Here is a 24,509-nt window from a genome sequence, read left to right on the forward strand (position 1 = left end):
AAGAAGATAAGGATAATAATGAGACAATACTATTAATCAAGACTTGTGACTCAGAAGCAAGATAATTTATTCCTGAATTAAAACGATATTTTATGCAAGATGAAAATGAAAGATGCCCCATTTCTGTGATGCATGTCTATGCCCAGGTCTGTGGAGTCAGAGTCAGGAGGAATTTCTGGCTAGAGGAGTCAGAGTTGGGAAATGTGTCAACTCCGACATTTTAAATTAAATTAAATTTTTTATATTTAAATGAAAGAAAATTTATTTTATATTTTGTTATAATTCATTTATTTTAAATACAAAATGCATCAATTTAATTTATTAAATATGTAGCATTCTTTGTAGTATTTGTGTTTAGTAGTTAAATTATTTTGACCCAATTGAATTTGAGTATTTTTGATTCATTCCTTTATTATCCCTGCTCTAAATAAGTACTCTATTTTTCTGAATGAGCCAGACTAATTTATCAGAGTATATATTTTTCTTTTCTGAACAAGGGGCTGCTGAAGTAGCTAGATCACACACTTTTTAGTTGGACTAACTTTTCTGGAAAGGTGAAATTAAAGTGCAAAAGCTGTAGAATAAAGATATGTAGATGCAGAATTTTATTGCTCCCCTTTTACCTCTTATTAAATATTTGTTAAAAATTAATTTTTTTTATACAAATAAATATTAATGTAAGTTAAATATTAAAAATACTAACTATAAAAGTATTTGGGTAAATGCTCTGGACTCCTTTCAGAGTTCAGAGTAGAGTAACTTCTATGAACACCTCTGCCCCCCATAAAATGACCTGGTAATTTATGCTGTAGGGTAATTTTGCTGGAGTTGGGAGTTGGAGTTGGCCTACTAAAATTATCAGGAGTCAGAATCGGAGTCCAGTGTATTTTACTAACTCCACAGCCCTGCTTGTGCCTGCCAATTTTATCTACTTGCAAGGTATAAAGAGAAAGCATTCAAGAAACATTCAATAAATTTTGGCAAAAATAACTGTTCTTTTTTTAATTTAATGATTATATTTTAATATGTTAATTTTGAACTTAAATCTAATTACACATATGCTACACATGTTTGTACAGTACATAAGACTGAATATTAATTATATTTTTCAATAAATAGTTTTTGTCTTTATAGTCCATTTTTCATTTAAGATTTCATCTGTTCCCTTAAAATTTGCTTTATTGAGACAGTTGCTTTATCAGGACAAATTAGTCAATCCCTGATATGTCCCAATTAAGCGGAATTGACTGTATTACAACTAATTTAAAATCAACAAAACAAAAATAACTCATTTTTTACAGAAACATAAATGAATAAAATTAAAAAACAGAATACTACCATAAATCTGAAAATTGGCACTTTCACAAATGCAAAAAATTCCAGTTACTTTTAAAATCTGTACAAGAGGCAGTGGTCCTTCTAAAAAATTAGAAGAAAATACAAATTCTGTTATTCATTGTTGGATTTAACTTTTTATTATTTTATATAATTAAAAAGTGGATTTGGAAACAATCCATACATTAAAAATATTTTTTTACATAAAAATGCATGATTAATAAAATGAAGACATCTAAACAAAAAATAAGAGATATTGTTTTTTTAACTTTTAACTTATCTGCACACTGATATCACTGTTTGGAATAACTCATTTTTATCATAGGGAATGTTTATCTACTTGAAAAGGCATATAAAACTTGATATGTCCCAAACATTTGTCGTTATTTTTCTATGTTAAAATGAGACTTTAAAATATAAAAATACTTTTTTTTTGTTTCCAAACTTTTTACAAGTTTATAGAGAAAATAATATATCATTTATAGTCAAATAGTACACCAATTAAAACAAAAATAAATTTGTTTGTAAAAATTAACTGTAGACTTACATGTCATCAGAATATGACATTTTGTAAATTTTCAGATAACTAACAAATATATCTGTGTTCCTTATTTAAATTTTGCAGGAAAAAATTAACATTTACATACTAGAATTATTTATGTAATTGTAAATTATTAACCAAAACTGTTAATTAATTAAACAAACTAATTAAAACAAATTAAAATAGTTTCTCAAATTACAGTTGAAGTTTGCTAAAAACTTTCAACTAAAACAGTTTTGCATTTTATTTCATATTTATTGAAAAATACAATTTTATTTTAAATATCTACTTGATTCAATGTAAAATAAAGATATAAAAATAATTTATAAAGCAAATAAAGTCCTTTAGAAAAGAGGAATACTGATTTTCTATGAATAAAACATAAAAGTATTTTTTTCAAACCTTTTCTTGTAAACTCTTGTCATGAATGGAGCAAAAAATCACTTTCTTTTATACAGTTTCACTGGAAAACTACATGAAATCATAAGAAAACATCTGACATATTTTGTCTCCAAAAACTTAAAATTCCTGTTTTTAAAAAAGAAACGTGAATTTTATATTTCTGAATAAATAAATTGTTATTTTGATGACATAACAGATACAATGTTCATAAGCTAATTAATCGTTAGCTTTATTGCTAAACAAAATTTATATGTAAATGTTTAACTAAAAAAAAAAAAAATAAATATTAAAAATTGGTAAAGTATATTTGGTCCTGTACAGATTATGAATCTGCAATCATAGATATATTGTTAGAGTATTTGATATACTAAGAACAATTCATCAGAACATTCAGTGTGTTACACAATGAATGCAATGGGTTGAAAAAGTATATTTGGATCCTACCCAGATTCAAACACACTTTTTCCATCTGTATCTTGGTCTGAGTCTATTTGAGTGGATGATATAAACATTAGAATTTCCACTTGATATTATTTACCATATGACTTATGGTTTATCAAAAACCATCAATATTTCAACATATAAATGAGATCAAATTGTATTGAAATAAAACAAAACTTTATGCTTAATAATGTTAGATAGCAATGATATCATTTATAAAATGAATATATGCTGATGAAAATGTGCCCAGCTAAGTTAGCCATGCAATAAAGTTGTAATGATATGCCTAAAATAATAATAATACTAATTATTTATAAATTTAATAAAAATTAAAACAGTATATATATATATATATATATATAGAATGTACAAGAAAATTAGAGTTTTACTTATAGACAAAATTAATATATCAAATTTTCTAAATTATTCTAAAAATGTTCAATATTAAATAAACAGATCTGTAAAAAATAATGTTTGCAATGTCTTCTAGAATAACTGTATAAAATCATTTTATAAATAATGAAGTATTAAGATTTTGTTTTGATACATATGCTAACTACAGTGAAATTTTCAATGAAAAAGATATTATGAATTACTGTTAAACTTATTATTTTCAAACATATAAATTTCATGTATTGTACATTACTTGTAATATAGCTATATAATTAATAAATATTATGTGGAATATATTGTATTTCACATTAACACAAAATCATACACACTAAATTTGTTTGACTAAATGTTTAATAATTTGTTTAATATTTTTAGAGTTAAGATAATTATATTTAAATGATTATTAGGACTATACTTATTTAAAATTTTAGAATATTTATTCTAAAAAGAAACTTTTATGCATTTTTAAGAGAAATCTATTATGATATAATTGATAAAATTTGTCAATATAAATGGCTTCCTTTGATGAAATGAAATAATATGAACAATAAGATCAATCTATTTTAATAAAATGTACTGATGACATTATTATTATTATTTATTCACAAAAGTTCAGAGTAATGTCCAAATAATTTCTTGTATATTTTAATTTCATTAAAAAAATAGTAAGATAAAAGTTTTGTGAATTCACATTATCAAAAAGATTTAACAAATGTTTTGAATTTTTAATGAGCCATTTTCAGTTAATATGCAAACAGAATGTCATAACAAAAATAAGAATATAGAACTTTTTAATATAGGTTCTGTATTTTTATTTTTGTTTCATAATATTCATTGTATGTACTTAAGGATGGTCCAATTACAGACTATAAACATTTCCCAAATATTTTTGATTACCTGAATTCAAACCGTTTTCTCTGTAATTTCCACTATTCAACAACAGTATATAAATAGAAAATAATTATAATAATACTTGTATTATTATAATTATAATTATTATTATTATAATTATTTTCTTTTAATAATGAGAAAATCAAAGTTTAGCATATAATAAGATAATTTTTTGGCATTATTTGAATAATGCCAAAAAATTATCTTATTATATGCATTTTAAATTATCATGTGTACTTGTACTTGAATAGATCTATTATTTTTAAATCTGTCTGGTTGTGGATTAATTTTTGTATATGTTAGTGTGAGTGACTGCAGGGATCATTAAAGTAAGTAAGAAACTAGTTCTAAAAAAGTAACAACAGATAAAATGTAATGCAACAATTTTATACAATTACAATTTTATATAATTTATTTATGCATAGCTTAAAAAATGTGATTCAAATAAATCCACATGTCAATTTATTTTTTAAATGCAACTGAGATGTGGGTTTATTCAAGCCTATGGGGTAATTCAAACTTGTTGGTCTAATCAAGTGTGCATGGTATTTCTCTATTGATATCACTTTATTTTTAGAAATATAAATTCAGAAACATTTGTATTTTATAGTGTGTTCTCTTTGAATCTCCGTAGCTTTGTGAATTAATTTTGGGAAAAGAAACATGAATACAATACTGTAGACAATGGTAATAGAAAGTGCACCTGATAAAAGTTACTTACTATATTAATTCAATACACTTCCACATGTGCTCCTGGAGTAGCAAATACAACATCCAGTCTGTACTTGATTTTGGTTCATGTCCGAGCCAGCATGTTAGGAATCATTCTGTTAATGGATCCAGAATTCTTGTAAGTTGGGCTCTCATGTCTGGCACTTTCATAGCATACATGCAATCCTTGACCTATCCGCAAAGAAAATGATTCAAAAAGGTGATATTAGGTGATCAGGCAGGCGAAGAATGGGGCTGCATTGACAAATTCAGTGATCTAGACCGTGTAGCAGTGGAGATCCAGATCACTACATGTGGCAGCAGCAGCTCTTTCAAAGCATATGCATATTAAGTTTTATTGTATTGACTATCATTCTCTGTGGCACATTTTATTCACATAGGTGCATCCCATAAATATAAAGGCATAACCTTTTATGCAAATAAGTTGTGCAAACAATAAATTAATTTAAATCAAAATCAAGTTTCTCGCTGTCCCAAAAATATAAAAACAGGTTTGATTTTCTAACAATAGAGGTCATACAGTACTACAGTATAACTGCCACATATTTCAAATGTTTATTTCTGTTATGTATTGATGTAAACGAGTTGTTTTTCATCATGGGACATATTGAAAAAGGCAAGATTTCAGCTGTAAGTGATAAAAATTACTTAGCAACAGCAACTGCAAAGCAAGAAAACAGAATAATTACCCTAAATGACATTTTTAAAGTAAATACTCAAACTATGCATTGGGAAATATTTATTCATAAACAAATATTAGCATAACATAGGAAAGATTCTCTGATGTAGCTAAATATCTCAACTTAATTTTTATATTTTCTTCTGCATATTTATAAAATTCTTTTCGAAATAAGTATATAGAAAAATATACAGAGATGGGTTACAATGGCAAAGTTAAGCTTTTTTATTGAAATGGTAGGACAAACTTTATTCTTTCATTTAAACAAGTTTAACTGTTACACTAATGCTTGCAATATCAACAAAACTTTCATCATAATTTTATTTCAAAAGTTTTGCAGTGAAAACATTGTCAATTATCAATCTCTCTTCATGCAATATTTGAAAGAATTATTTAAAATGATAAAAGTTTGTCATCTTACTCTGTCTACAAATAGTCAAATGTGATTATTTAAAAATGCTGCTCAATATTGAGTCAAATGTGAAAAAATTAGTCTCATCACATCAGGTTCAGCATTAATTATTTTTACTTTAATTAATCAAAGTACTGTATTTTAAGATACTTTTAGACAACTATTTTTTTTCTTTTGTTAATAAAAATTTTTACTAATATTTCATTTTCAATGTATCATTTTTCACTGATTTATGGGGAACACTAATGAAATATATTTACTAAAAGAGAACAGTAATCCAAAGAAGTTTGGAAAACATCGCTCTCTAAGTCTTTTGCTTCATGCAGTTCCAAATACAGTAAATCAACTGATATTCAGCTGAATATTTAATATCTGGTAGTCAGGAAAAGTAAGAATATTTGGTAACAGTAACATCATCAAATAATTAGTCAGTATTTGGCCAAGAAACTTTCTTTGGCCCATTCCTATAAATAATACTACAATTAATGGAAATTCTGTCTTTATTGACATGAAAAGAATGTGCTAAAATAATTAATTAATATAATTCATTCAGTGCTACTTAGCATATAATTGAAGTAAGAAATTGTTGTGGTCGTGAACTACTTCCCAAAAAGATGTGAAGGGGTCGGAACAATTGCATAGGAGGACAAGAAGACACAAAGGAAGAAACTCTCACTTTCAGACTAGAGGTCCTAGCATCCAGACGGAAGAAGCCACACCTCATACTTGGTTATATCACAAAAATTATTTATATTGGAGTCAGTGTTATAAATAAATATTATATTTTATAGTTTTATGCCAAGTTGTTTCTAAACACCAGCAAGTTGGGATATCCCAACAAAATGTCTATAATTTATATTACTGTACTGTGAGTGAGCAAGTAACTAAAATGATAAATGTTTAAAGCAGTGATTCCCAAACTTTTTCAATCCATTGCCCCCTTTGTTCCATAAAGTTATACCCAATGCTCCCTAACCCATTTTCTATTGTGTGAGAAATGATTGGAAATATTCTTAGGAAAACTTTTATATGAATCTCACACTTTGTGCCCTTACCGTACATTGTTCTCAACATCTGGAAACCATTCGATGCAATGTTTCCTCTTATCTGTTTAACAGACGAAAGAGAATGGCTTTCAGTTACCCCCAATTTTGCCTTTGGTCACCGTTCAATACCCTGCCTCCAGCGCCCCCTAGATTTACTCATCGCCCACAAGGGGGCATATTGTCCACTTTGAGAATCACTGGTTTAAAGCATCAGTTAACATTTACAATGATGGCATTATCAGCAAAATATTCATAGTGCAAAAAAACAGTTTAAAAATGTCTGCTTGCCTTTAAAATGTCTGCTTGCAAATAATAATGACTGTAACAAAACTCTTATTACAATAAGCAATGTTTTATAATTCGATAACATTAACTTATAACAATACTCATGATTAAAATAAGCAAATTTTACTATAATAAAATATGTATATTATATTTTAAAGAAATTTATTAGATTTTTACTTTCTTCTGATTGCACTGATTAATCTTACTGTACAAAATTTAATTTTAAAATTTATCATAATTAAGGAATACCATATTTTACAGCATATAAGACACACCCCATTACAGTGTAAAATATTTAGGAAAAATGTATTCAGTGTATTTAAGCCATCTCATACCTTTGGCACTAAATCTCAATTTTTTTATTTTTTATTTTTTACTTTTTTTTAATTAAAATAAAGTAAAATTAGAATACACACTTTTATTTATCATAGAAAAAGAGGAGTTTGAAATAAGTCACTTACAATTAAAATTTATTATAAAATATTTCACATGAATACATGAAAAAGCTACGTAGCTACTGTATAGCAAAAATAAATAAATAAATGCTTAATTGAACAATATAAATGTTTTATTAGTGTGTTAGTCTTTGACTTTTAACTTGAAACATGACTTTTAACAAAAAAAAGAAAAAAAAAAGTTCTTAGTCTTCTATGCCATAAAATATGGTAATTAGTGTTATTATTAAAACATGAAATAACAATGTATTTTGGAAGAATTTTTTTGAAATATTTATTTTATGTCTGTAATCATGCTGCAAATAAGACAAAAGCAACTTACACAGAATGGCCTAAATATTTTCTTCAAATTTCAAAATCAAACTTGATAACTAGTTGATACAGACTGAAGAAAAATAATGATATACTTTAATAAAAATATACAAAATTAAGTGGTTTTCTTCATGTAAGACATTTCTATATTATTTAATGTATTTAAGACACCAAGAATATCAAATAAATACATAAAATATAACTAACTAAATTAAATATTGGAAAATATCACAATTGCTTTTTAATGAGAATTATGGTAAAATATATCAATATATATAATTTATTAATCATGTCTAACAAAAATACAATAATTATATTAATGCTAAAATAGTGCTATTTTGTTTATATTATAGTTTATATTAATTTGTTAATTTTTTTTTACAAAAAAAAAAAAAAACAGTTACAGCTGGTGACTGACAATAAAATTAACTATATATTTGAAAAACAGCAATATTTCAATATGCTATTCATCCTTCTTTAAATTTGAAAACACCTAATTACAAAACTGTGGAATACTAATAACCTTATAAAAATTTTTTCAAATATTAGTAACGAAACAATCACTTATTATATAACAGATAAATTAATTTTAATTTTAAACATTACTCATTTTCTAACAATTCTGTTTAAATACTGAATCAAATTCCCAAATCTATTGCAGACATTCTATATGAGTTGGTAATTAGAAAGTTAGAATTGTATATCATTTCTCAGTTCAAGAATGAAATCATCATGTACAAAAGATATATTGATGACATACTTATGATTTACAGAAAAAAATCAGATATACATTTCCTTTAACTAGTTAATAACAACCATTATAGACTGGTTACATGGCTTGGTTCCTTCTAATAAGTACAATTGGAATAATGTAATAACCACATAGGGCCCTTCATACTAAGGAATGATGAAATCCATACTAATTACCAGAAATCCATTATTCCATTCAATACTTATCCCATTCTGTTCACATGATCCTTTTTCCTATAAAATGTAACCTTAACTTTCATATCCCAGTTCAAACTCTGAACACAAGTGAACATTCTGAACATTCAGCAGATACTTAAACTATACCAGCAGATAGGAAACACTAAATTAATTTAGAAGAGAAATCCATTATATATAACCTACTTTGTAATAATAAAGAAACTGGATAATAAAAGAATCCCTGAAATCTCTCCAATAGTTGGCTTACTCAATAATGAAAAACTATATATAGAATACATATTAAGATATCTAACCTTCAGACTCAAAGAACACCAACTGGAATCACAACAGAGTACATTCTTGTCCACAGGCATATGAGGCCAGGTCAATATATATTTTGATAAAGTGACAATAATTTTTCCTGCTAACAACCCAAACAAAGAAAAAATCTCGAAAAAAAGAATAAATTTAAAAAAAGATATGTATTAATTTTAAAAATGCATTTCTTAATGCATGGAAAGTAAACATTAATCTATTTTTAACAATTTTATAACTATTTTGTTAAGTTTAATTTTTATATATTTCGATTTTTGTTAATTTTATCTATGTTAACTCTTACTTTGTCACATATTTATCCAGCAGATACATGGCTTTTTTTATTCAATTTCTCAAAAATAAATAAATAAATAAATAAATAATTGAACTGTGGGCTTTGTAATATTCCTCATTTGTTCTGAAATGATTCTGACAGTGGTTTTCAAGTTTATGACTTTTTTTTAAGAGAAATGTTATGAAAAATATCTTACTACCACTTGCAGTAAATTCTCTCGCAGCGTGAGTGTGCCATACTCTTGTGATTGTTATGTGCAACAATTGCAATTCAATAAAAAAAAAACAATGTAGAATATTCAACCTTTACCAAAATACTACACATTCTATCTTTTTCTCCTGGTTTCAATGACAGGACCAATCCCAATCCATTTCAAATAAGTTATTGCAGCTTTTTTGACAATGCAATTTTCTCTTTTTGATGTTGTCATCTCACTATCTTGTGATTAGAGCATGATAAGAAATTTAATACTTTTAATTTTGCAACAATTAAAATTTATGTTTATTAATATAACAATACCATTTAGTAATTGTGACCCAAACATTTATTTGGTAATTTTATCAATATTTCTTTAATTATTAAAAATAAAACTGTAGACTTCATTACTGGCAACACTAGTTGTTAAATCTAAAAGAAAACATTTCTGAGTGCAAGAAAACAATTTGTTAGTCATTTAACCCACTACTGACAGAGAAGGGAGTTTTTGAAAACAAAGTAATAAAATGATTAGCAATTTGTTGTACTTCATAGTGGAAAACCAGCATAGTCTATTATGTTCATGGGAGAAAATAAACAAAGCTTTATTACCCTGTGGTTGAAAAATAATATGATCCTGTGAAATTTAACAAATCTGATATCAATAAGTAAACATTGAAATTATTTATAGAGAGATGATATTTGATAAGTTTAGTTTTTTGCATTTACAGATCAAATTATAGAAAATATACATTAAAAAATCTCATTTTTTTTAAACCCACAAGAATTTTATACTGTTAGATGGTAGAGAAAATGTAGAAATTGAAGATATAATCGTCAAGTATATATATCAGTAAAAATATAAAAATTTCATTAATTTGCTTTATGTATCCAGCAGATACAACATGTCAGGTGACATCACAAAACTTGACACACTTGGATGAGAGTTAAAATACTGTATGTTCTTTATATCAAATTAGTACTGTCTTGCCCCTGTATACCATACTTTTCCTGATAACAACAGGGTGATGCTGGTCATCTATGTAACCCCATTCTGGGAAAATTTTTGAATTGAAATCCAGTCTAGACTGGAAGTTTATATATAGTTAATTGGAATAATAAATGTTAAGCTGCTAAGCTTTCCATATCTAGTCTTGACAGATGACAGAGGGAATTTATAGGTTTACAATTTTTTCAAACTGCAGTCCAAAAATCAATGAGATCATTTTTTGTTTGTGTTGAGATAAACTTCACAATAGTGTAAGAAAAACATTTCAAGGTAAAAATAATGAAGAAGAAATAATGTGGTAAAGGTCACCAAACTGACTTAGAAATAATAGTTCATTTTATTTCTTCTGAGATGTGTAATCGATTGCAATAATAAAACTTTATTTGAAAATTTAATTCCAGACCCAAGTTGACAATCATAAAAATTTAAAGATACAGTTAAATGGATTAATCATTAATCCATTAACTGTAACACTTTTTAGTTTTAGATCTTCCTAATACCTGTACAAGTTCTCACTAATCATAAAACACCATATTTTCAAGATTATTAAAAAAATATATATTCAACAAGAAAAGTACATCTTCATTAAAGAAAAAAAATTATTAAAATTGGTTGACTAGAACTGGTGATATTTAAAAAATAATACAGTAGACCCCCCTATAATTATGATTCCTATAAAACTGCGAAAAAATTGTGACGGTATCCGTAAAAAAAATAAAAAAAACTCCTATAATTACGTAAAACGTCATCGGGCAGCCAAACTACTTTCCCGCCGTCTGTAGTGCCACGCTACGAACATTTAGGCGGGTAAATTGAGTTTAGTTTCGTCTGTACATATAATTATATATAAATTAGGTACTGTATATATAATTATATATTAACTTAATTTATTGTAACTTTATTATAATTATGTATATATGCTCTCCGCCGTCTAGCGCTACGCTACGGAGAGTTTAGGCGAACTATCGTCTGTACAGTATGTAAATTAGCTACCGTAAGTCTAATACAGTACTGTAATTTTATACATTTCGTGTGAAAGAAACATTCCTTATTCAACGGCGATTAAAATCTATATATATAAAAATGAATGTATGGTTGTCTGTCTGTGTGTGTGTGTGTCATTCATGCATTACCACACCGTTTATCCGGTTGGCGTGAAACTTTGGGAAGTTGTTTAATATACTCCAGCGAAGGTTTGTGGCATAGTACGATTGCCATGAAGCTTTGAAAAGTTTTTTAATTTTTGAATACACTCNGTGCACACTCGGTAAGTAATCGTACAATTTTTTGTTTATAGCGTAGTTTATACGGATTATTCCCAAAAAAATATACGTATTTTAGAAATGTTGAGTCGGATTAGTCTAGAATCGATTAATTTTATGGAAGAAAACCTTTCAAACAGCCGTAGTCTGTGAACTTCACACGTGTCGGGCTGTGATTGGAAGGACTGGTAAGAAATCGGATTCCTAGAGAATGGAATGTATCTATGATCTTATAGGGGGGTCGACTGTATTTTACAAAATTGACAACTTTTTGTGTATATCTTGAAACCAAGACTGAATCAAAAACATTTATGGGGAACATTGAATACAAAAACATACTTTTTGTATTCAATGTTCCCCATAAATCAGCTGACAAAATCTTGCTCAAAAACATAGGAGATACCCTGTATATATACAATACATATTATATTGAAATTAAAAATTCACACACATTGATATTAAAAATTGTTGTCTTTGTTGTCAATGTTTTTTTTTTTTTTTATTGTAGATACTTATATGATATTTTCTTATTATTAGGCAAATGAATTTTTATATTATATGTTTTCAAATCTGGATAATTCATTACTGGCAACACTAGTTGTTAAATCTAAAAGAAAACATTTCTGAGTGCAAGAAAACAATTTGTTAGTCATTTAACCCACTACTGACAGAGAAGGGAGTTTTTGAAAACAAAGTAATAAAATGATTAGCAATTTGTTGTACTTCATAGTGGAAAACCAGCATAGTCTATTATGTTCATGGGAGAAAATAAACAAAGCTTTATTACCCTGTGGTTGAAAAATAATATGATCCTGTGAAATTTAACAAATCTGATATCAATAAGTAAACATTGAAATTATTTATAGAGAGATGATATTTGATAAGTTTAGTTTTTTGCATTTACAGATCAAATTATAGAAAATATACATTAAAAAATCTCATTTTTTTTAAACCCANGATTATTCCCAAAAAAATATACGTATTTTAGAAATGTTGAGTCGGATTAGTCTAGAATCGATTAATTTTATGGAAGAAAACCTTTCAAACAGCCGTAGTCTGTGAACTTCACACGTGTCGGGCTGTGATTGGAAGGACTGGTAAGAAATCGGATTCCTAGAGAATGGAATGTATCTATGATCTTATAGGGGGGTCGACTGTATTTTACAAAATTGACAACTTTTTGTGTATATCTTGAAACCAAGACTGAATCAAAAACATTTATGGGGAACATTGAATACAAAAACATACTTTTTGTATTCAATGTTCCCCATAAATCAGCTGACAAAATCTTGCTCAAAAACATAGGAGATACCCTGTATATATACAATACATATTATATTGAAATTAAAAATTCACACACATTGATATTAAAAATTGTTGTCTTTGTTGTCAATGTTTTTTTTTTTTTTATTGTAGATACTTATATGATATTTTCTTATTATTAGGCAAATGAATTTTTATATTATATTTTTTCAAATATGGATGATAATTATTAAAAATTCTCTCTCTTAAATCTCAACAATATTCTCAAAATTTAAATGTAGATTATTAGTAACTAAAAATCTTTATTTTATAATATTTAATTTTCAATCCATAATTTTGTAAATAAATATTTTAGTAGCAACAATATTAGAATCATAATTATTGTTATTTTTATTTATTTATTTACAAAATTATATTTAATTATCACTTTAAATATTAATAATAATTGATTATATGTTTTCAAATGTTTCAAAAATGTATATAACTGATAATTATTTTATATTTTGTAATTTAGAATTTTTTAGTGCATAAAGATTTAATTTAATCTCTTTGAAAAAAAGATATTAAATAGTTTTTCTAATTTTTAAGAATAATTTAATGTTATAACTACAATAAATATTGAAACATATCATTACAATAAGAATCAATAGACAAATATCTTGTTAAAAACTAATAATACTTTAATAAACATTTTAAAATGTGTTAAATTTGTTAGTACTTTATCCATTAATTAATTTTCTTTTCTTTATATAATTGGTTTATTCAATTTTTAACTATTTAAATAATATAATTAAAATTGACTATTTTAATATAAAGAAAGCAATAATAATAATAACTTATGCAAATTTTTATTATAGTTAATGCCAAATGATATGCCGGATTATTTGGGCTACATTAAGGTTAATTTAATAATTATACTTAATTTGAGATGGCAGTTAAGCAATCATCTCATGATAAATTTAATTATTAGAAATAAATTAATTTTCAGTCAAATTACTTTATATCTAATTATTAAATTAGCCTTAATATAGCCTGACAGATATTCCAGCAAATTATCTTTCATTAATTAAAATATCAAGCTACTGAGTTTGTTGTTTTATTACAGTAATATTAAAATTATTTTGAAAGATTTTGGAGTATATTAAAATATTTTGTTATTTTTATAAATACTATCAGCTAAAGATTTAAAAGAAGCAGATAAGTTTAGTATGATATCTTTGCATATCATTATTTTCTTTATTTCTCAGTTCTAGTGATTCTAGTATAAAATTGTTGTTATTCCTCTATTTATACAAATTTCCTATCTTATTACTACTTTAGAACTAAAATAATTTAATTTAATAATATTATTTTAAAATATTTTTGAATTTACTTAAGATAATGAATTAATGAAAACATTTTTAGTAAAAGAAAAATATCCAAACATTTGTTATATTAGTAAATTTTTCCATATGAATTTTTGAAAATTTACAAAGTTTATTTTACTGTATTAATTTGAATACCTCATTGTTTAGTTCATTTTTGTAATTTTATTGGTTTAATTTTTTATACAATTAAAAAATTTTTTCCATTTTCTTTAAGGATTTGTTTAGATGTCTACAAAAAAAAAATGAAAACCTGAGGAATTTTTTATGTAAATGAAACATTGCATAGAGCATAAAAATAACTAATTATAACGTTAATTTCCTTAAAAAATATAATTTAAAATCAACACTATATTAAATATAATATTTGATTTTCATTTCAAAGAAAAGAATAAACAAAAAAAAGTTTAAAATGGAAATGTAAAAAACAGGAAATATTCAATAATTTTCTATATGCAAACATGGTAAAGTATTTTGACACAATCTCTATACATAAAACTTTCAATTATTGTTTTTCTTTTAATACTGATTAATTTTATAATTAATGATAGAATTATTTTTGTTCAAATAAATTTATCACAGCACCATATTAAAAAATTAATTTCATTAATTATATTACTTAAATAAAATATTTTCTTAAAGTATTGATATCACTTTGTAATATATTTTGAAAATACTTTAAAAAACTAAATTTAAGCTAATTATGTTAATAAATACATTAATGCATATTTCTGGAATTTTTGCTATATTTTCTTCTGGGTACTTGTTTTGAATATTTTAAAAAAACAGTAGTATTATTTTCATTATTACTAAAGTGCCAGTATTTTCAAAATTTAAAATATATCCTTCATATATTTTCTGAAGTAATTTTGTAGTTTAAATCATTTATTTGATTAATAATATAAAAAGAATTCACAAACTTTTACTTTTCAATAATATAATATCATAAAAATATAAAATTTTTCATACTTAACAAGTAAACACTTTTTAAATTGGAATGTAATAATTATTGAATTAAACATAAATAATTAATATTACAACAAGCACATCGTTGATTCAATGGCTTTGGTGGTATTAAGTCAAGGTCTTCATCATCAGGAGTCAGATCCAAATTATATCCATCTCTGATTAATTGTTGAGTTATTTCTCTTGTGGTTGATTTACTCATGGAATGGAATTCATAGTCATCATCACTGCTTAAGTAAAAATTAAATCAATTATCTAAAGGGTTTTCTGGCTTAAATCTATTTGTAGCTGAATAAGAAAAAGCACTAAAAGAATTACAAAATATTCATGATTGATACTAAATTACAGACAATAAATAAAAAAATTATTATAAATGACTAAACAATGTTACTACCGTGTTTCCCCGAAAATAAGACAGTGTCTTATATTAATTTTTGCTCTGAAAAATGCGCTAGGTCTTATTTTCTGAGGATGTCTTATTTTCGGGGAAACACGGTATATTTTAAGGTTACAAAATATGTAAGTAACAAATTACTTATTAATCCAACTTTGGAGATATCTTCAGTTGAAAATGTTATTAAAAAATCAAACAATTGGTTACTCTGACAAATTGATATATGAAGAGAGATCAAAAATAATTTCCATAAAGATAGAGTTACAATCATTACAGTATTTATAAAATATCAGTAAACAAAGTTTTTATTCTTTCAATGTTGTTAATAATAAATTGTTTCACTATTTTGAAAATATATAATTTGTATTATGAATGTTCTGTTTAGATACAAAAGACATGTTGACTTATCTAATAATATACAACTATCTGTATATATACTCTTCATGTGGAATTTGACTAAGTTTTTGTCATCATAATAAAAATCTTCACATTTGGTCTTTAATTTAATGCATTTGAATCATGATAAAATAATTCAAATATGACTAACAAAAATTGCCAGGACAAATTCATATTTAGAAGAAAAAATATATTTCTTACTAGACTATAAAAGTTGACCCCCTTATAACACTGTTGATTATTCCGTTTTATATAAATTCCATATTGTACGAGTCACTTAGATTTTACAAATATACGAGCCGTTCACAGCCCGGCACATGTATTTGTAAAATCTAAGTGGCTTGTACAACATGAAATTCATATAAAACAGAATAATCAACAGTGTTATAGGAGGGTCAACTTTTATAGTCTAGTAAGAAATATATTTTTTCTTCTAAATATGAATTTGTCCTGGCAATTTTTGTTAATGTAATTATTAATTTTTATGAATTGTGTGTGCTACTGCTAGAAGACTTTAACTTTTTTACATTTGTTGGTGGACAGTAGCCTCAAATAAAAGGATGATTCCACCATAGACTTGTTAATGCCTCTACAATAAGCATGTGAAGAGATAGAAGATATGGACTCATGTATATGTATAGTCTAGTAAGAAATATATTTTTTCTTCTAAATAATTCAAATACGAATTTAATTTTAAATCTTTTATTTTTTTGTATCATTACTAATATTAAACTTATATTAATAAATTAATTAATGCTTCCAGTCCTTTAAATATTATTATTTTATTAATATTAGTCTATTGTGACTACAATCTATTAATAGAACTTATTACACTGATTTAACTTGCAGATGAAATTAGAGAGATTAAATCAATCTATTGGTTCAAAATAATAAAAACTTTTATTTGCACTCATGTATAAAATTTTGGTTTATTTTAGACCTTTTCATCCCTCATCAGCAGGTATTTTATCAGTTATATTTCTAAAATACAATAATTTTTTTAATTACACAATAAAATTTTTTTAAAAATTATAAAATCTTAAATCATAATTACATACTTAATATGCTTTAGACAAGTGATTCCCAAACTTTTTTGAGCCACTGCCCCCTTGGTTCCATAAACTTATACCCAACACCCACAACCTATTTTCCCTTGTGTAAGAAAGGCTAAAAAATACATAAACTTTTCTACAACACTCACACTGTCCTTACCATACATCGTTTTCAACATCTGAAAACCATTAAATACAATGTTTATTCTTACCCATTTTAATGAAGGAAAGGGAAAGGTTGTCAGTGACCTGAACCCTCACACAAGTTCACCATTTGGGCATGCCTCCATTGCCCCCTGCTTCTCTTCAACCCCCTAGATTTACTCAGCACTATAAAGGTAGTGAGTAAATCTAAGGGGCAATAAATGAATAATATAAAACTGATTTAATATTAATAAAATACCGTTATTTTAAAAGATGAACAAATGTCATCTTTTAAAATATCATACTAGAATATTTTGTTCCACAAGCTGTTCTAAACAAGCTTGGTTAAGCCAATCTGATAGCATGCTCCACAAAAGTGAATCAAATATTAATTTTGTTTAAAATAAATTTTAAAAATTCTTGAAATCAAGTAGTTGTTCAGAAGAATTTTTTACTGTAGCTTACAGTGACCGTAAACGAAAATGTTCAGTTCCCTTTTGCGCATGCATGTAGACATGTGCAATGAATGTATTGAACGAAACACAATGTCTAACAGACACACAAAAGTCCTAACATAAGCACTTCACTACTATATCAGAGCATGCTAAAAAGAAATCAAATTCAAAATGTCAAATTGATGATGGCTCTAGTACAGCCAAAAAACATTTTTTTGTATGGATAAATAATTTTTGGTAACCTGAAGCACCAGTTGTATATTATTCATTTACATAAAACTTATTCTGTCAACGTCATTAAAAGAATTTCAAAAACCTCCAAGTTATTAATACCATTTATTTCTATCAAAACCTAGATTATTGACAGAGTAAGTTTCTATAGTTTATTTTATTGTCAAATTGTAGTTTTAATATACTGTATTTAATTATTTTTATATTTAGTTTTTAAATATTAAAAAAAAACCACCACTTTTAAAATAAAAAAGTGGTGATTTTAAACTAACAAACAAACTAGAGTTTGTTTTTACTTTCAACTTTGTTTTTTAATTTAAAATTTAAGATACTTTCAGATTTTAATACATTCAATATGTGCTGTCCTAAGTTTTAAATCATTTAATTTATTTTTTAATTATTTTAATTCATTTGTGGAACTGAAGATGAAGGAAGAGGTTCTAAAAACATTTTCTTTATTAAAATTGAAGATTTCTATTTAAAAAGTTAAATTTAAAAACTCACACTAAGCTTTATATAGTTTCTGGATACAAATTCACTGAGTTCAGCATTAAGTCAGTGAATTTGAAGTGCACGGCATACTACAAAGGGGACCCAAATATATCTCCCCCCTAATAATACTGACCTTAACCAGTTAGTCCCAGTGGCATTAGCAGCATTGAAATCCTGCCAGGCAGCAGCCACGTACCCACAAATGAAGTTAGAAATCGTCATGAAGCTTGCAGCAGCAAAGCAAGTGTCTGGCACGCCTAAGTGCCACATGAACCGCCAAGCAGTAAAGCAATTCCTAGCTACAAATAACTTGAGGCTTCTGGTCTCTGATAAGGACAAACGATTTGTTCTGTGCATGGAGGATGATTTTACCTTTAGAGCCAATGAGTTCCTTTCTCAATCACAATCACAGATGACAAATGACGATCCAACACCAACAATACTGTGAAGGACAAAGAAAATAATAGCTTTACCAGGAGTAGCCTCGACTCTAACTGGGTGCCTTGATCCTCCCACCAACATAGCATGCCCTAGGCTATTCTTTCAACTGAAAACGCATAAAGCAAACTGGCCATTACGCCCACTGATAAACAAGAGATCGCATCCTACATATTTCCTAGAAAAGGCGCTCGCAAAGTTTTTGCATGAACTTCTTCCAGACTCACCATATGTTACCACGTCGTCTGTAGCTTCCAAGTCCACCATTGTTTTCAACATGAGTGGTACACATGAAGATTCCTATACTTTCTACAAATTGGATGTGGTGTCCTTATATTCATCTGTACCTGTTTTTGAAGCCATAATGCTTGCCAACTCCTTGATCATCAAAATGGGATTTAACATACAACAAGTGCTAGACATACATAAATGCATTGACATTCATCACTGAGCACAATTATTTCCTTTTCAACAAGAGCGTCTACTTGCAGAAGCGAGGAGTTCCTATGGGCTCCCCACTATCTGCAGTCTTGACTGAGCTCGTTATGAGAGAAATCGAGTGTAGAATTTTCAACTCCCCTCTTACCATCAGTTATCCATCTCTATACTTGCGTTATGTCAACGATATCCTAATAATATGGGAGAATACAGAGGAGCAGTTTATCAAATTTGCGCAGCAACTCACATGCATATACCCTATTATCAGTTTCACTTGGGAGAAGGAGCATGAGGAATCAATAACGTTCCTGGATTTGTGTATACAAAAGTCGATTGAAGGGCTGCAATTTGCTGTTCATCACAAATCTAACGTCAACAAATTTACGTATATTATCCCAGCAGATGCTTTCCAACCGTCGTGGTACATCAATGCTGCCATTGCTGCACTCGTTAGAAGGGCATTACTACTTCCGTCGACGCAGCTAGCAACAAAAATCAAATTAGACATCGTCAGAGTAGCAGTATCTCTCGCTGGATTCACGCATGGCATATATGAACATGTGCTCTGTAAGGTAAGAGTCCCTATACCCATGTACCACACTGTACAGAAAGGAAAAAAGCATCCATGATCCAGTCATCATTGACATATCTTGGACCAACCTCTATATGCATCAGCTGCATATTTTGACGGCATAATTTCATTCTACCCATACCCCCCTACCTAACCTATGCAGATGTATCTGCAACAATCGGGACAGGATAACACTTTTGAAAAGTCAGGGGTTTATGCAATACACCTAGAAAATCTGGCAACGGGAGCTATTACAAGATACATAGGAGCAACAACAAGAATGCTCACCTCCCGCCTTGCAGAGCATCAGGACAACATAGCCAAAGGAAGATGTTCTACAGAGCTTGCTAAAAAAGTTCTTGAGCAAGGCTACAACCCGCTAGGCCCAGAACAGTAATACTTAAATGCTGCAACAATCGAAGGCCTGTGTTCATCTGGGAAGTGCTTCTCACGGCTACTACAGAAGCATGCAATGTTCCCTCCCACCCTCGATCTACCCAGGGTGTGAATTGCCTTGTATTGGTGTCTAAAAAACGAAACGTGCCTAACATTGTATCGCCAATGTGGTAGCATTTCCACGCATGCGCCGCTCACACCATAAAATTTAAAGATTCAAACATATCAAAAACTATTTGCATGTTCTTAACAGAATTTCCTGACACCTGGTTTGAATTTAAAAATTCTGTTCCTTTGGAACATTCTGTACATTCATTTCATTAAAATTTGTTTATTTCACCTGAAGACGATGGTTATACACTCGTCGAAAGTGCTTGTGTTAATACTAAAGGAACTTTATTAACGCTGAACTCAGTGAATTTGTATCCAGAAACTAGATTTCTATTTATTTTAAGCCAACTGTTATGCTTTATTTTTAACCATAGCTAAAATTTATGTTATAAAAAAAGAAAACCAATGATTTAATTTCAAAAAAGAAAAACTTTAAAAGTTAGTTCAAAAAGATATAATCAGAAGTAATAATTGAATATATAATAATTCATAGTTAGAGAAAACAAACAAAACCAATATTGCTAGTTTTATATAAGTTAATTCATTTTTACTTTCATATCACATGAGAAATCAAATTAATAGTAATCCTTTCTAGCCAAAAAACACTTTCAAGCCTTTTTGATCCATTCTCAGATGGATTGTTTGAAGCCTTTCTAATCTATCTAAGAAGGAATCAGAAAGGCTTCAAACAAACAATAGTTTTATTCAAATGAAATTGATAAAATATTTCTAAGCTTCTCCATTGTCCAATTTTTCTATATTGAATATAGACTCATTATTCTTTTGTTTAAATGATAAAATTCATATTAATGATATCAGAAATTTTCAAGAGAACAAAGCAAAAATTAATAATTTTTTTACATGATGATTTTGAATTATAGAAGTTAAAAGCAAATGTCTATTTGTCAGCAACTTCTATGGCTTCAATAAATTATAGTATATTTTTAATCTCTTGACTTAAAAATGTGGTGAAATTTCAGTAACTTTAAATTATTAATTGAAGTTATCGGTCTACATATATAAATATCTATAAGATGATGTGTGAAAAATTAATATTTTACAAATAAAAGTTTTTGTTAACTTAAATAAAATTTCAATAATCAAAAAATTAATTTGATAAATTAATTTATATATTATTTATATACTATATGTAAAGCTTAATCACTCAATACATCTATTACATATAATTAGTATCTACCTTTCACTTTCCCATGTTACTAATGGATGCTCATCAGATTTAGTCACCACAGGAACTTGAGATTTACTAGGCACTGTCAACCTGTAAATTATTCAATTTTGAAATTTAAAAATAAGATTACTGTTGGGAAAATGAAGAGACTAGCTTTATCTACACTACTTTTTATTCTAACATATAACATTATATAACTATTCTAACACACATCTACGCATTCATAATAGTACACACTTCTAAATCCAGTTCTATTCTTTCTTTTACCCCTTTGTGTTCTAAGGGTCTCACTAAGTGCTGCCACTTTATATAATAATAATGTTGATTGATTGTATATATTTATTTATTTCTTTATCTTTCTTTACATTTCTTCCCTAATTATCCCCTCTCTTGAAGAGATTCTACCTTTGCTCGATAATATCTTTGTGACTACAGTGGGTTGGTCAAAAGGGTTCCATCCCTAGTGGTTTTGTGAGGCTGTCAGCTATGTTCTGATAACTATGTATTCATCTCTATTGTATCATCTGTGATTTTTCTCTCAAATAAAGTAGTATTTCACAGCTATGTGCTTGGTCCTATCATTTGTTACATAACTTTTGGTATGTCCTATCATTGCCTGATTGTCACAACTGATGACTGTAGGATCTTTCAGTAGTTCATGTTGATCAAGTTGTTCCAGCACCTCTCTCATCTAAGTCATATCTCTCATGCATATCAGTAGGGATACACACACTGCTTCCATGGTGCTCAGTGCTGTTATGGATTAATTAGTACTCTTCCAGATCATAGATCCTCCTGCCATAAATATGATGTATCCAATAGTGCTCTTGCAACTTTCTTTGTCCATTGCTCATTCTGCATCCAAACATCTGAGAAGGTCTCCTGCACATCTCGTATATTTTATTCCTAAATGCTTTGTTGACTTCATATAACAGAGTAGTCTTTTAGCTGAATTCCAGTGTTTTCTGGAATATTTGTTACAATATTAAGCAAGTTTATTAACTGCAAATGAGATATCACAGAGAACAAAGTCAGATATGTATCAGATATGCCCACCTAAGCTCTCTGTAGGGTAAATTCTCACCTGTATCATTAATTTGTGTGCAAATTTTGTTTACATTTTATCAGAGTAGCAACTTCCTTTACATTGAATCTCTCCAATAGTTTTTCAATGTTTCTTTCCTGATCTAGGGTGATACTGTTTTTTCAATCTACGAATCTTACTCCTAGTAGCTCAGAAATGAGTCCTAAGGACTAATGAGTCTTTGATGTCAAAAAGTTTGTTAAAACCAATTTTGAATGTTTTACCAATTTTCTCATATGTCTATTTTGTGAGATTACAAAGATGTCCATGTATACTGCTAAGATTAACATCATTTTCTTTCTTATTAGTTTATATATGCAAGGATCAAGCATAATTCGTTTGATGTTTGATTCATCTAAGCATTTCTCAAAGTGATCATTTCAGCAACATACACTTTGTTTTAGACCATAGACTACTTTGTTAAGTTTACAATATAAATGCTCTTTACTCTTTCTTTGAAGATCCTTCTGGTTACTCTAGATCTATTTCTTCCCTCAGGTAGTTATGTAGATATGCTGATTTCACATCATATTGATGTAATAACCAATTCTTCTTTATTGTTATAGCTGTTAGCAGCCTTATGTCAAAATCCTATACAGGGAATATATTTCATCATAATCTATGAAGCTTGCTGTGAAAAGCCCTTTGCCACTAAGTGTGCTTGTATTTCCTGTCCTCTTGTAGCTTTATTATCCTTGAATTTATAAATTCATTTGAATTTGATAGGTGTCACCCTTGGGTAGCTCCAATAAGTTTTATACTTTGTTTTCTTAGTGATTCCATTTCCTCTTCCATGGTTACTTGCCATTGACTAAGTCATTCGACTCCTTAGCTTCTTTGTATATTGAAGGCTCTGTATAATCTCGTTATACTTTCAGTGATTGTGGCAGATTCTTCCATAGTTTTCATTTTGTATTCTTTTTTAGATCTCCCCTTCTGTCTGGTATGAGTAATTTGTAGTCTTCTTATATTCTAATTTCTATTCACTTCTGTTAATTCTCTGTTCTGCTCATTTTCATCTTCATTTGTTTTGTTTTCTGATAAAATGTTTCCTTTGAGTTCTAATTGTTTCTTGTTATGCTCATAGATTTCTAATTGTTTTTCTTTATTTGTATAGTTCTCTTTCTAGAAAGAGAGAACTATAAAAATAATATCTTAGGTTCAGTCATCTTCAATAATTTTGATATTATTGTTTGATTTGTTCAGAAATTCATTGGTAAATTTTATATCTTTGCTTGTTATGACTCTTTTTGCCATTGTATACCATAGACAATAGACTTTAGACTCACTTGAGTAGCCTATAAAATATGTATTTGATAGATTTCTCATAAAATTTTCCTTTCCCTGACCTCTTGTCTAATGAGATGCTGTCTGACCAAATGTCATAAAATGTGTGATTGCTGGCATTCTTCAGTCCATTGTTCAAAGGGTATGCTACCTTTTAGGCTCTTTGATAGACATTTGTTTCTAATATATGATACGGTGTACACATTCTCTACTCTTTTCTTTCAATCTTGCCTGAAGTATCATGTATCTTTCCGTTTCTACTAGTGTTCTGTTTTCTCTCTCTGCAATGACATTTTGCCAGTGTGTGTAAC

At 27.7% G+C, this 24,509-nt stretch overlaps 1 protein-coding gene across 7 annotated transcripts in view; it reads right to left on the reverse strand.

The window, feature by feature from the left end:
• Positions 1 to 24,509, reverse strand: part of LOC111639114 (protein FAM219A-like) — a 62,288-nt gene that overhangs the window by 24,751 nt on the left and 13,028 nt on the right. The window contains exons 4-9 of one of the 7 annotated variants that reach the window (XR_002759016.1): positions 21,837 to 21,917; positions 15,593 to 15,750; positions 7,935 to 7,997; positions 4,725 to 4,906; positions 2,279 to 2,404; positions 422 to 1,419 (exon numbers count right to left, since the gene is read on the reverse strand). Coding sequence is in view for 4 of the 7 variants with exons in the window: in XM_023384894.1 (XP_023240662.1) it covers positions 15,561 to 15,750; positions 21,837 to 21,917 (271 nt within the window). In the remaining 3 variants the exon portion in view is untranslated. Of the gene's footprint in view, positions 1 to 421; positions 2,405 to 3,576; positions 4,907 to 7,934; positions 7,998 to 15,494; positions 15,751 to 21,836; positions 21,918 to 24,509 lie in introns of those variants that run through there. The other 6 variants (XR_002759017.1, XR_002759015.1, XM_023384895.1 and 3 more) reach the window with 6 other exon arrangements.

The sequence above is a fragment of the Centruroides sculpturatus genome, unplaced genomic scaffold (assembly GCF_000671375.1).
Source record: "Centruroides sculpturatus isolate CEXI.00-Female unplaced genomic scaffold, Cexi_2.0 scaffold1129, whole genome shotgun sequence".
Taxonomy (NCBI): Eukaryota; Metazoa; Arthropoda; class Arachnida; order Scorpiones; family Buthidae; genus Centruroides; species Centruroides sculpturatus.